Genomic DNA, 12,633 nt, shown 5'->3' with positions numbered 1-12,633 from the left:
TTCTAAGAGACTGAAAAGCAGGACTCTATGATTTGGGCAACACTTCTCTCCAGCTGCAATATGTCCTAGATCATGCTGATGTACCATGCTATATTGTATAACAGTTCATAGTGTATAATTACCTCCAAAACCATGCTTCATGGGTCTACTTTGCTTTAATTTTCGATGATAATACTAAAGAGGTTCGTATATTTAATGACTTTCGATAGTTATACTACGAAAGTCCGTTCGTTCACAATTTCCGGTGAGAAATAGAGCAAAAGAATATGAAGAAGTAGTATCATATACTCGGTTGTTGAAGGAATCAAACTATCAAGAGAACTATAAGCTTAAGAAGTCTTTGATTTCTCAGTTTGTACCATATAAATTAGTTGAAATAAAATCGCATTAACCTGCAATATCTAATCAAATTTTCTCCTGAAACGTAACTCAATATCAGTGCTGCTTTTCCAAATCTTTGTCTTGATCGTTTGCAACGTCATTGAATTGCTAAGCTCTTGTCCCTTGCATTCCAATACTAGCCAATCTGTTGGTTTCAACTTCTTATCCTTCATCTCTTTTGTACTAGCTTCGAACTTGTCGGTGAGAAAATATAGGATCTTTGACACCCTCAACATGTTATGTGATGTCAACTTGATACTACTCTCCAAAGCTGGTAGGGATTTGATCTTGCGTTGTGACTTACCTCCAATCTTTACTGTTGGTGGTAGGTTGAAATAATCTACTTCAAGCAAACGGAAAGTAATCTTCGGTGACTCTTTGATATTGAATCGATTGTAGAGGATTGGTTGTCCAATCCAACGTGGTATTGAACAACGCAACTCATTGATGAGTTCTTGTTGAGGAAACTCAGGTAGGTTATTGATGTCACTAATTTTAAAGTAGCTCAAATCACGGTAATTGCCCAATTCTGGTGAATACTCAAATAAAATCACATTCATATCCAGTGGGAAATGTTTGGCATTGATGACGGGGAAATATTTCAACTCATCTTCATCAGAGGCTAAACATGGGTTGACGTGGTTGACTCGTAGAACTGATTCGCCTGATTTCGGCCTCTCTTGATATATCCTTTTGTTTGCCTGTAACAAACACATGATGGTGTCATTGTACTGGGGAACCGCCTTTGCCAAATTCTCCTCTGGTGTATTAAGAAACTCACTTAGTGGTGGATTGATGGGCATCTCGTTAACGCTAACATTGGCTGAGTTTATTGGTGATGCTTCAGTGAGACTTCTTTTGGAAGATTTTCGCCAACTCTTTAACCTACTGGTGACACTATCACTATCACTTGGTTTCTGTAGGCGAATTTCCTCCCGTAATAACTCATCAAACACCCATTCATACATGGTATACCCATGGAAAATCGAATTCAACAAAATCAACCCAAGGTGGAACCGATCGTCATCACCAACAGCAATTTTGTGATTACCCATTCGTGCAATTGTTTCAGGATGATCTATGGCAAGGAACGGGTAATCCTTTACCATGTCATCATAGTAAATCTCCACGTTCATCACAGATGTATCCTTTATAGTAACCAACAATTTTCCCGCTTTAATTTCGACTTCGCACCAATTGTTGAGAGTATCCAGACTCTGGTATTGCTGCACCAAATCATCCATTTCCTTAAGTCGGTACTCCAATTCCTTCCCTGTGAGGAGTTTCCCATGGCGGCTTGGAAAATTTTTCAACTCTTTGCAAATTAAAATATCCCACATGCGAATATCACCATTCAAATACAATGCCATTATTTGTCGTTTATTATTAAGTATCCTTTTTGAAACAACACTATGCGGAACAATCTCATACCTTGCAATAGGCTTTAAATTGAATGGAATTGGCGTGATTTGATCAGTCGGATTGAGCAAAATCTCAATTGGTGTGGTGTCAACAAACTCGTCCGATACAGTAAGATCCAGTTGATATGCGTTGACAAATTCAGTCGATGGTCCTCCATTGACATTGAGAAACATAGAATTATATGATTCAGTTGGCTCTTCTTGCTCAACGGAGTAATTACTCTGCAACTCATTATTTGCTGTATCAACCGATAAATGACTCACCAAATCATAAAACATTGAATTCAAATCATCATTTGGTTGTGCTTCATCCAGTAAATCATCACTGGGTGAATAATCAAGGCACGTTTTCAAGAACTGATATTGGGCAAGCGTTGAAGTATCTGGGTTAACATATCTACTTAATGAATCATAATCTGAAATAAAAATTGAATCCTCATTATGACAAATTGATAAAATTGGCGACTCATTCTTGGCAATTATTGTTGAAATCCCCAATTGTTCATCAATAGAGGTGCATTCATTTGTTGTAAATGTATTTTCGAAATACCTATCAGTTTTATTAACAAACAAATTTGACAAATCGGTCTTGACAATATTACCACCCCGATCTCCTGAGTAAAAGCATTTAGCATCTCCCAGCATGGCCCACACTGGAAAATCATGAATGTCAAAATTTTTATACACTTTGAACGTGCGCAAATCCCAAAGCTTTATTGTGGTATCGCTGCCTCCTGACAAGATGAAATGGCCATCTTGGAGGAGACAGCGCACCATTCCTTGATGTCCAATAAGTGATCTTATTTTCGTTGTGGATCGAACATCATACAAATTAACAACCAGGCTCTGCCCCCCAGTTGCGACTGTTCTTGATTCGCTAGATAATGAATATATTCCACATTCATTATCCATTACCAGCACAGCGCGCAACTTTTGAAGGTCCCAATTGATGATTTTCTTATCCAAACCACCTGAAACAAATCCATCTTGAGTAGCTACCACCCTTTTAACATAATCTGTATGGATGGGCGGGAGAGTTGTTGTTTCTTGGAGCTTAGTGTTCAACAATTTGCAGCTTAAATCAGAGCTGCAAGTTATTATAGTGTTTTCAGTCTCAATCAATTCGATATCATTAACCCAATCATTGTGAATTTGAACTGAACCTTTCAAGTGAATAGCATCCACTGGAAAAACGTATTGGACCTTTCGGCCTGAAATCGCTTGTTCCAATTTCAAACACTGCTCCCTTTCATTTCGGGTTTGATCTTCATTGCTTCTAAACAGACCACCGTCACCATTCTCCCACACTTTTACCGACCCATCCCTTCCCGCAGTAAACAATTCACGTTGAGTAGGGGAGTAGATGATTTGATTTATCGGCAAAATGTGGGAGGATGATGAATCTCCAATTCGATAGCAAATGCCTTTTTTGGTGGTGGACATAGTTTCAGATGCAAATTTTGAGTTGAAACTAGTTTCAAGCTACTTGACAATGGAAAACAGATGGGGATGTACGTTAGGTGGGAAAGGGTGACAAATTACTTAGAAATGATGGAAAGCAGTTGATTGAAAAAAGGTGAAAGTCGTGTCGAACGCCAATGTAAGAATCTCAGAAAGAAAATTTTATGCGACTCCAATTCGCAGCCAAAATTTTTTACTTTAAAATTCATTCATTGAAACTGAAAAAATTCATGGTAAATAACCCGCCCCATAACATTATACTGACTACCCGTTAGCTTTAGCTAGTTTCAATCCTATTGGAAGTTGATTTAACGCTCAAGTCAGAACGTATCTTAGTTAGGTGTCATCTTGAACTTTATCTGATTCCACAATAATTTGTACAATACATCTTTACGCGACTAACCCAAACTTCCTCCTCTGGGCTATATTGTAGAATACTCGAGATATGGACTCATTAGAAACACTCTGGAGAAACAAAGCATTTTTATAAATTGATTGGTAGCGTTTTAATACTTCTGTCTTCGTGTGGTCGCCCTACTATTAAGTACGGAGGAAAAAAGCTATGTTAATAGTATTCGACAACATAGAGTGATATGATGAAACTGTACTGGCTGCAAATACTATAATTCTAGAATCGAAGTATGGACAAATTGGGGTGTGGCTATTCAGGAAAGAAAAGTGTACGGTCCCAAAAAAATAAGCCTCTCGATGCGACACACTTTTCGTCGATAGCACTGGACAATATGGGCAAATATTTCTAGCGACTGGGTTCCTTGTGCAAGCTAAATGGGTTTTGCAACCAATTTTTTCTCTGATTGAAGTTCTCGAAAAATGGATTAAGGTAGATCACGTGGTAGATGCATAAACACTTGCGTAACAAAATCCACTTTTTCACCTTTACCTTAGACTTTGGTCAAATTGATAAAATGGTTATGGTATCTACAATCAAGTTTCAATGTTATAAAGATTCACAAATTATAAAAAAACTATAAAAACTATGAAAAATTATAAAACTATAGAATACTCATCACAAATCATCAGCATCATTAGCATCATCAGCATCATCAGCATCATTAGCATCATTAGCATCGTTAGCATCATCATACCATTAGTAGTCCTTCTTGATGTACCTATAATTTGATTGAAAGTCATTCTTGAGGACTTTCTTCAATGCTTGGTTCTCCTTACTAAGTTCCTGGTATGATTTCTTGAGTTCCATATTTTCCTGCTGCAAAAATGTTTGAATCATTTCCATCGCCTTGTTCTTTCTAGCTAACTCCTCGATGGTGTCTGGCTCAATTTCCTCGGCATGGCGTGCAATGTTTTCAATCTCAAATTCCTCAGCAATTTCTTCAATATCATCCTCGTGTTCGACGTTCAATATCGCAGCTTTAATCTCATCTTTGTCCATTGTGTTGGACATTTTTCTCTTATCGATGTGGTTGTTATGGATCATTGTGGATAGTTTTTCGGAGTTTTCTTGCGGTGTAAATGTGTACTAAAAGGCATGAATTGTTGTTAGTATCAAGTTTCAATAGTACCGGACTCTGCCCTTGTATTTACTTACCTAATTGTGAATCAAAAATACCTATTGCGAAAGAAAGCAAAAAAGAAAGGGAAAAAGGTTGAAAAAGTGGGCGAACGAGTTTTGAGGATTCAAATTACTATTTATACTTTCGTTGAATCCTTTTACTTTTTACCTCTACAAACGGTTTTTAGTCGTATGAGAGAGAAAATGGTAGTTGTTTTCTTCCTTAAAGCGGAGTAAAATTAAACTAACACAAACGAACAAAATAATAAATCAATAGAAAAATGTTGTTGCTTTATTTTGTGACTAACAAAATCACCCCACACGATTATACATTGAGAAAATAGCTCAGACTCCTTTTCTTTGGGTTATACGATGAAAACATCAAAAAAATTTACGACGACATATTTACTCGTGTCCCACCTTTTCAAAACAGGGCTAAACCGACAACGCGGCTCCTGGGCTTCATGGCATGCCTTTCACGGGACCAGGGAGGATGTGTTGTCTTCGTTAGCACAATCAAATTGCGATAAGCTCTTTGTTCTTTTCTGTACACAAAAACTACAATTAAACAAAAAATGCTCTTGATTTGCTGTCCTTTTAGTGTAACCAATCGGAGAACATTGTAAGTACTCCGTTGTTCTTCTTGCGGTGCTGATTAGATCTTTCAGGAGTCAACACTTGTACTTTGCAATCCACATCAACAGTTATTGCTTTTAGCCAGCCGGATATATTTCACTCTTTAGTGAAATCTAGACTTTGTCTTTATACCTTTAACCCATCTCTTAATTTCCCCACTTCTTATTGTTCACTACTCATATGAAACGTTTTGTAAATGAATTTCAATGAGTTGAAATCTTTTAAATTTTTAAGGAAAAATTTCATCTCTTGAAAGGGTGAATATCACAGCCTCTAGTCCATTGGTTTGTCTAGCCTTTTGACTTTGTAATAGATCACGAACGAATTGACCAAGGAATGACTGGAGATGCAAACAGGTGCATAAAAAATATTGCACAAAGTATTTCAGGCACTGTAGCTGTACTTTTACTTTAAGGAATTAGAAAGATGAGTAGGCGTGAAAAACAACCTCACACGTCCTGATTATATATTATAAATGTTTATTTTATAAGAGTTCACGTTATAATACCTTTCCAGTATCTTAAATATAACCAAACCTTTGTTTAGGGAGTGAAGAAGTTCTTGAAATCAGTACTACTTGTGTTACCATGGTGTTTTCATATTTTCGTTTTCTAACTAGCTCCATATCTCTTTTGTTCTAGGTTCCTCATCTGTACTGGAAAACTATAGTGCTTGATTTTTTACGGAATCTCATTTGTTGAAATTGATAAACTTATATGCTACTTCATTGAAATGTAGATAATTTACCAACGAAATGGTTTGTCCCTTAGCGAACGCTATGAATTTTTGTTCTTCATGTATTACTTATCATTATTATTTATATCTATAAACTATTTTACTTCAATTGGGATAAAAGAAACCTTCCATCTGATGGTCTTTTCAAATCGTATGAGCTTGTCACTGTCAGATGTCAACCAGAAAACCCCAAAAATATGTGCATTTTGACTACAACGGAAAGACGGTACTGGGAAGAGAGGTTTTTGCTTCTTAATCACCGTAGAAAACATTGTCTGTGGCGCCATCACTTCAATGGGCTAGAAAACATAAAAACATGAATGTTTGGGTTGCGATTGCGAAAAAAAACCTTCAGGTTGCAAAACGTAAAAAAAATCACTTCTGTTCATTTCAATCGTTGAATATATATAGAAGCTCAGATATGGACACCAAACTATACGAGTGTATGGGCTTCGTAGCTGGAAAATTAATCACCAGAATACACTTGGATGATACTGATAGATCTCGCCATTCATACTCTGCTAACTTTTTATTTCCAAATCGAATGGTATATGGAACATTTAATTCATTAGTTTTTCACTAAAGCCACCTATCTAGAGATGCCTTTCTCGATAACTCGTCGTAAGTGGTTTTAAGTATAACCAAGAACTCTCATAGCGCACGAACTCCTGATGATTATACTCTTAGCTAAACAAGTCAAACACAAACTATCATAAACGTCTAATTGCCAACGTGATAATACCAGCGCACACTATAAATATATTGAATTCCGTCGTACTTATTGAACTGATCGGAATAGTCTTTAGTTTTAGTTTATAATTATACGTACATAATAAATATTACTGTCACCGTTTATAGTTATATTGAAATTATAAATCAATCCACCCCTAACAAGCGTAGACAACTTCGAAAAAGTTCTATTTTTTGGTATGCAGTCTTTTAAAGCTCCTTCGGATTCAAACTTTCCCTGAATCTCCAAATCCTGTCTTATAATATGGTCTTGTTGTAGTAGTTGAGAGGGAATATCCAATGTTGTGCCACGAAACAGAGACTGAAATACAGAACTTGAATAAGTGAAACTTAAGCAGAAATTTAATTGATTTTCTAAAAACACGAAACTATAAAAAAACTAAGGAAAACTGTATCTTTTTAAACCGAAGTACTCTTAACGGCAAATAACCCAAATTCATAACAAAAACTCACAATGTAATCCAAATAGAACCAATCACGCTTTAGACACAAGTCCGATACGGTGACCCAATTGGCAAGGCAGCACATAAAAGTCTTCTAAACAAGAAAGCCCAAAGACCAGAACTTCAAACACACAAAGTTCATTCATAACCAAACACATTAGTTGATTAAACAACAAACCCTGTTGTATTCTCTCATTGTTGGTAATGGTAGGGTTAGGTAATTAACCAAAATAAATATACGTATGCCAAATTAAAGTAGCGGAAGCTTTTAATTGATATGAGTACTACAATAAAATGAGTTAACTGTCCAAAGATGTATTGGTCGAGATCTGACTGATCTAAATAACACTCAAGGCTTTTATCATCCTCATTTTATTCCCAGCGGGGATTCTATGCTTTTTTAAAATCAAATATCTTTCATAGAATCAAAGAGAACAATCCTGAACTTCCTTGCCACTCCAGCGAGAAGCCAAACAAACCCAATCTCGAATTCTCTCTTTAGGATAAAACTTAGTAGGTATAAACAGTTGATCATTCATTATTCCTTATTCTAATTAATAATCCCTTTCCCATAACTCCATTGAGCCTCTTTAGGGTGAATTATAAACATTGACGATCTTGATTCTTTATTTTTTCACACTTTTAAGATTAACATTTCAAAGTATCAACAACTAAAACAATTTGTTATAGTCATCTAATCTTGTTATGTAAACTCCTTATCCGGACAATGATCTTACCTGCTTAACTTGTCTAACGTGAGAAGATGAGAATGAATAAATTGTCGTGAAAGGGTGAGCTATCTTGACTAATGTGTCAAGGCTTGGAAACGGTTCTTAAAACATAGTAATCTAGAATCATGTGTCAAGGAACTTCATAATTCCAACAAAGCTCAACAATTCAGCGCAATAGCGCAGTTGTCAGTTGACTGGGTGGCCAAGCTGGTTAAGGCGTGTGACTGTTAATCACAAGATCGAGAGTTCAATCCTCTCCCTGGTCGTTCTTTTTTGTAATATAAACCATTGTGTACTGCACTTTTTTTTTTGACTGTTCTGAAATGATAAAGTACTTCCATTGGATTACGGCCCACTCTTTGTCTCTACCTTCCCACGTGTTTATCTGTATACACTGTGCATGTGATTTTTTTGGTATAGTTTTTGTTGCAAGAATTGTTTTGCAACATTTCGCACTTAACGTTGTGAAAAAATAACAACTTCAGAGTAAATTCTCGAAAATTTATCGCACGTGGATGTGTGAAATGGTAAGCTGACCAGGCCCACGTACGTAAAAGCCTCAAAACAGGATACTTCAGGATAATCAGAGCTTGCGGGAAAAGACTCTTTTTAAACAAAGATTACAACAAGTAGCGTCTGTTGACAATGCACGACACAAGCTCAATGTAGATTGTTTTTTGATTAGGCTTTTAGATCAGGGTAAATTGCATTTGGCTGTGTTGTTGCTTGTATTTTAGAATACTATAATGGATAGTTGCAACCTGTGTTAACATCACATTATTGACGTAAAATACATAACTACTTTAATTTAACACCTATTCTCTTCGATAGCTCAATGTTATAGATTGCAGCAAAGAGGTGTCACCATCATAATTTTCGAAACCACAAAGCAATACCTCCATCTTGTATTCTTCGCGAGGTTCTGGGTCAGCCTAATAGCTCAGTATAATGAATTATGATTTCTCTATCCGATGCCTTATCATTTGGCATATCTATTCGACACCACAAAATTCTACATAAGCCATTAGGACTGCTTTTAATGACACTTGCTACAAGAAACCCCGTCATAGTCTCATATGCAATCAGAATATAACTACCTGTGGGTGATTGCCCATATGCATCAGTACTTGACATAGCTGTATCCACTTCGTAGCTCTTTCAGCATTTTTTGAGAACATTGAAGACCGTAAAAGTTCTCAAAAAAGCTTCAAAACCCTTAACACTCCTCTATCTTTCAAAAACGTGACTAAAATTGATCAAATAAAAAACTCGTAATTATTTCCTTCATTGGAAATCGCTGATATGACGCAGTGGTCGAAAGCTCCCATAGTTTAGTTGGTTAGAACATTTGTCTCATAACTTAATAAGTAGTGTGACATCAGAAGATCGTGAGTTCGAACCTCACTGGGAGCATACCTTTTTGTCCAATTTATACTCCTTTTTTTGATATTTACAACTCTGCACTTAACCTATCCACAATCTTCGATTACTCTAACTTCACATTGCATTATGACTCTTCTTCGCTCCTCATAAACTGCTTGTACACCCCATCCAACGCGAGCTTGTACAAAATATTTTTTTTGTAAACAAATAAAAAAAACGTACATCACAGAAACATCAACAAAAACCAATGCTATATGATCATCATTCATCATCGAATCACAGCATGGGTGAAGATGACAATACTTGTGCGCCACCGCCATCACTAAGCTCCTATAGCATTGAAATGCTAAATTCAAAACGAAACACCCCAGTAACAGGAATTTACCATCAAGACTTTCCTGAGAGATCAACTGACTTGAGAAAGAAATTTATTGCTGTGTTTGGACATACAACAACAACTACGGAAAACTCACTCTCAGATGGTCTTATGGAGGACAAGTCGGGATCAACGTCGAAGTCGACAATTACTGGCTCGGAAAATCGCATCAAAAGGAGACGGTATGGCAAGGGGCTAGGGGCGCCGAAGAGAGCAAGTCAAAACAATACATTAGAAGATGACTATATTGATGAGGAATTGATTAAGAAAAACGTTGAGGAGAGAAACAAGTCTCCAGTCAGACGCCACCCATTGAGTGATATATCGAATACGTTTAGGAAACCAGTGACTCCAAAGAAGGATTCCCCGGCAGCAGCAACAGCAGCAGCAGCAGCAGTAGCGATGGCACCAGTAGTATCAACAGTTCCCACAGCACCACCTGCACCAGTAGTGGTTCCACCCACAGCTTCCATTGCAGAGTCACGAACCTTTATTGTCAACAACAAAAGATACGAGAAATTGGAGCTACTAGGAAGAGGCGGGTCATCCAAGGTTTACCGTATAAAGGCAGCCAATGGTCACCAATTTGCATTGAAAAAAGTCACTTTAAACTCAACAGAGGATATTACCTCATTTAAGGGAGAGATTGAGCTTCTTCGAAGATTGAGAAATTACAAGCGAGTAGTGAAGCTTTACGACAGTGAGGTGACAAAATCATCAATTTACTTGATAATGGAAAAAGGGGATATTGATTTAGCAATGTTGTTTCAAAACAGACTCAATATGAATCTACCGTTGGACCTACAATTTGTCAGATACCACATTTCGGAAATGTTTAAATGTGTAAGAGATGTACATGATGCAGGCGTTGTGCACAGTGACTTGAAACCGGCAAATTTTCTTATGGTGCGAGGGATTTTGAAAATCATCGACTTTGGAATTGCAAATGCTGTACCTGACCATACAGCCAACATATACCGAGAGTCTCAAATTGGAACACCAAACTACATGGCACCAGAGGCGTTAGAGGAGGCGAGTATGGCGGAAACGAAAAATACAACCTGGAGAGTTGGTAGGCCATCAGATATATGGTCTTGTGGGTGTATCATGTATCAATTCATTTACGGAAGACCTCCGTACGCTTCTTTAGCCGGCACAAAGAGGATATTAGCAATTATGAATCCACAATACAAAATACAATACCCGCATTTAGGTATCGGCGATGTGCCCGTGCCACAAAGTGCCATCAATCTTATGCGCAACTGCCTTGCTCGTGACCCTAATGATCGTTGGACGGTAGAAGAATGCTTAAACAGTGAATTTTTCCACCCAAAGGTGGTTGATGAAAACTTTGTCACTAAAATTGTCCATCAAAGTGTCAACTTGGGCTACAATAAGAGAATCTCAGGTGAAGGAATCACGACCGAAGCCTACGACTCATTAGTGAATGACATTATAGATCAGATTAGAACTTATAATTGCTAAACTATCTAGGTCCCAACTTTTGTAAAACTCTTGGTCCTTGCTCTTCCCACTCCTGCTTTGAAATCCACATGTGGTCCTTATCGGCCATGATGTTGGCCAAAACTGCACCTCCAATAAAAACCATGTTCTTTCTTCTTGGTGGGTCTTCAATTCTTACCTTGAACTTGTCCAATCTAGTAGCATCGCCACGTAATACCCTGGTCAACCACAACTGTTTAAGCTCCTTTTCCAATCTCGATGGCAATCCAGGATACATTGAGGAACCACCAGACAAGACAATTGCTTTGAACAAGGAGGATCTTACATCAACATCAGCTGATTGGATCGTGTTGAACAAAGTTTCTCCCACTCCTGGCTGCTCAACGTCAACCAAGTGTGGTTGAAATAGACACTCTGGGGCTTCAAATCTCTCACTACCAACTTTGATCACCCTTCCATCTGGCAACTCATAAGACTCTACCAATGTTGTGGTCTCCGTAGACAATTTTGAATCAAACTCTAAATCATAACTAACATAACATAGCTTCTCCTTAATCTGACGTACAGTTTCAAAATCAGCAGTTCTGTTGAATGCATAACCACGACGGAATAACAAGTTAATCAAATGCCTGGTGACATCTCTTCCTGCAACATCCAATCTCTTTGTAAGATGGTTCAACACAACTGACTCATAAACAGGGACAATATGAGTTACACCATCACCTGAGTCAACAACAACTCCTGAACTCAATCCTTGCGCATACAATGCCAACACCGCTTGAATGGCAACATAAACTCCGTCAAATCCGTATTTTTCAAACATGACCTGACACATAGTTTCTCGATTCTTTAATGGGTTCATTGGAGGCTCAGTTAACAAGATCTTTTGTCCTTGAGGGTTCAATTTCATCTTCTCGTAGAAGGCGTAATCCCACAAGTGTTCCATATCTTCCCAGTTCTTGATAATACCATTCTCCATGGGGTAGTTTATCTGAAGCAAAGACCTCACTTGACTTGCTTCTGATCCACACATAACGTCTTTAATCTCAATATCATCAGGAACGAGAAGATTACGCTCTTCTGCTCGCAATATTGGCCTTCCCACCATAGATGGGAAAGTGTAGTCAGGAAAATTGGTGCCTGCTCTACCAATTTTAACAAACCCAGTTCCTTGATCAAGTACTATATTCTGGTTAGTGTCAGTCTAGGATACGTAGAGGATGCGATACATACCAATTGGTGAACTCATGCTTGGAGGAAGAACCGTTGATTATCTCGATTATTCGGTTCGGTTTGGAAAAAAATGTCAACGACTTATTAC

General features: G+C 37.6%; 4 protein-coding genes and 2 non-coding genes across 6 annotated transcripts; 3 read left to right on the top strand and 3 right to left on the bottom strand. All coding sequences in view use genetic code 12, as the record gives it.

Moving 5' to 3' along the window:
* Positions 1-401: 401 nt before the first annotated feature.
* Positions 402-3,245, bottom strand: CORT_0D01350 (hypothetical protein; the record flags this gene model as incomplete). The annotated part of the gene is made up of 1 exon (XM_003869071.1): positions 402-3,245. One exon carries the CDS (start codon positions 3,243-3,245, stop codon positions 402-404), a length of 2,844 nt encoding a protein of 947 aa, XP_003869120.1.
* Positions 3,246-4,371: 1,126 nt separating this feature from the next.
* CORT_0D01340 (hypothetical protein) lies at positions 4,372-4,719 on the bottom strand (the record flags this gene model as incomplete). The annotated part of the gene is made up of 1 exon (XM_003869070.1): positions 4,372-4,719. The coding sequence occupies one exon, from the start codon at positions 4,717-4,719 to the stop codon at positions 4,372-4,374; it is 348 nt and encodes a 115-aa protein (XP_003869119.1).
* A 3,562-nt stretch (positions 4,720-8,281) lies between these two features.
* Positions 8,282-8,355, top strand: CORT_0_Asn(GTT)_54. Its single transcript has one exon. It is a non-coding gene (tRNA).
* Positions 8,356-9,409: 1,054 nt separating this feature from the next.
* Positions 9,410-9,502, top strand: CORT_0_Met(CAT)_53. Its single transcript has one exon. It is a non-coding gene (tRNA).
* A 217-nt stretch (positions 9,503-9,719) lies between these two features.
* On the top strand, positions 9,720-11,333 carry CORT_0D01330 (Mps1 monopolar spindle protein, a putative kinase; the record flags this gene model as incomplete). Its single annotated transcript, XM_003869069.1, has 1 exon — positions 9,720-11,333. One exon carries the CDS (start codon positions 9,720-9,722, stop codon positions 11,331-11,333), a length of 1,614 nt encoding a protein of 537 aa, XP_003869118.1.
* A 1-nt stretch (position 11,334) lies between these two features.
* CORT_0D01320 (Arp2 component of the Arp2/3 complex) lies at positions 11,335-12,561 on the bottom strand (the record flags this gene model as incomplete). Its single annotated transcript, XM_003869068.1, has 2 exons — positions 11,335-12,494; positions 12,546-12,561. The coding sequence occupies 2 exons, from the start codon at positions 12,559-12,561 to the stop codon at positions 11,335-11,337; spliced, it is 1,176 nt and encodes a 391-aa protein (XP_003869117.1).
* Between the last annotated feature and the right edge of the window lie 72 nt (positions 12,562-12,633).

The sequence above is a fragment of the Candida orthopsilosis genome, assembly GCF_000315875.1.
Source record: "Candida orthopsilosis Co 90-125, chromosome 4 draft sequence".
In the NCBI taxonomy this organism is placed as follows: Eukaryota; Fungi; Ascomycota; class Pichiomycetes; order Serinales; family Debaryomycetaceae; genus Lodderomyces; species Lodderomyces orthopsilosis.
This window is presented reverse-complemented; position numbering and strand designations above follow the sequence as displayed.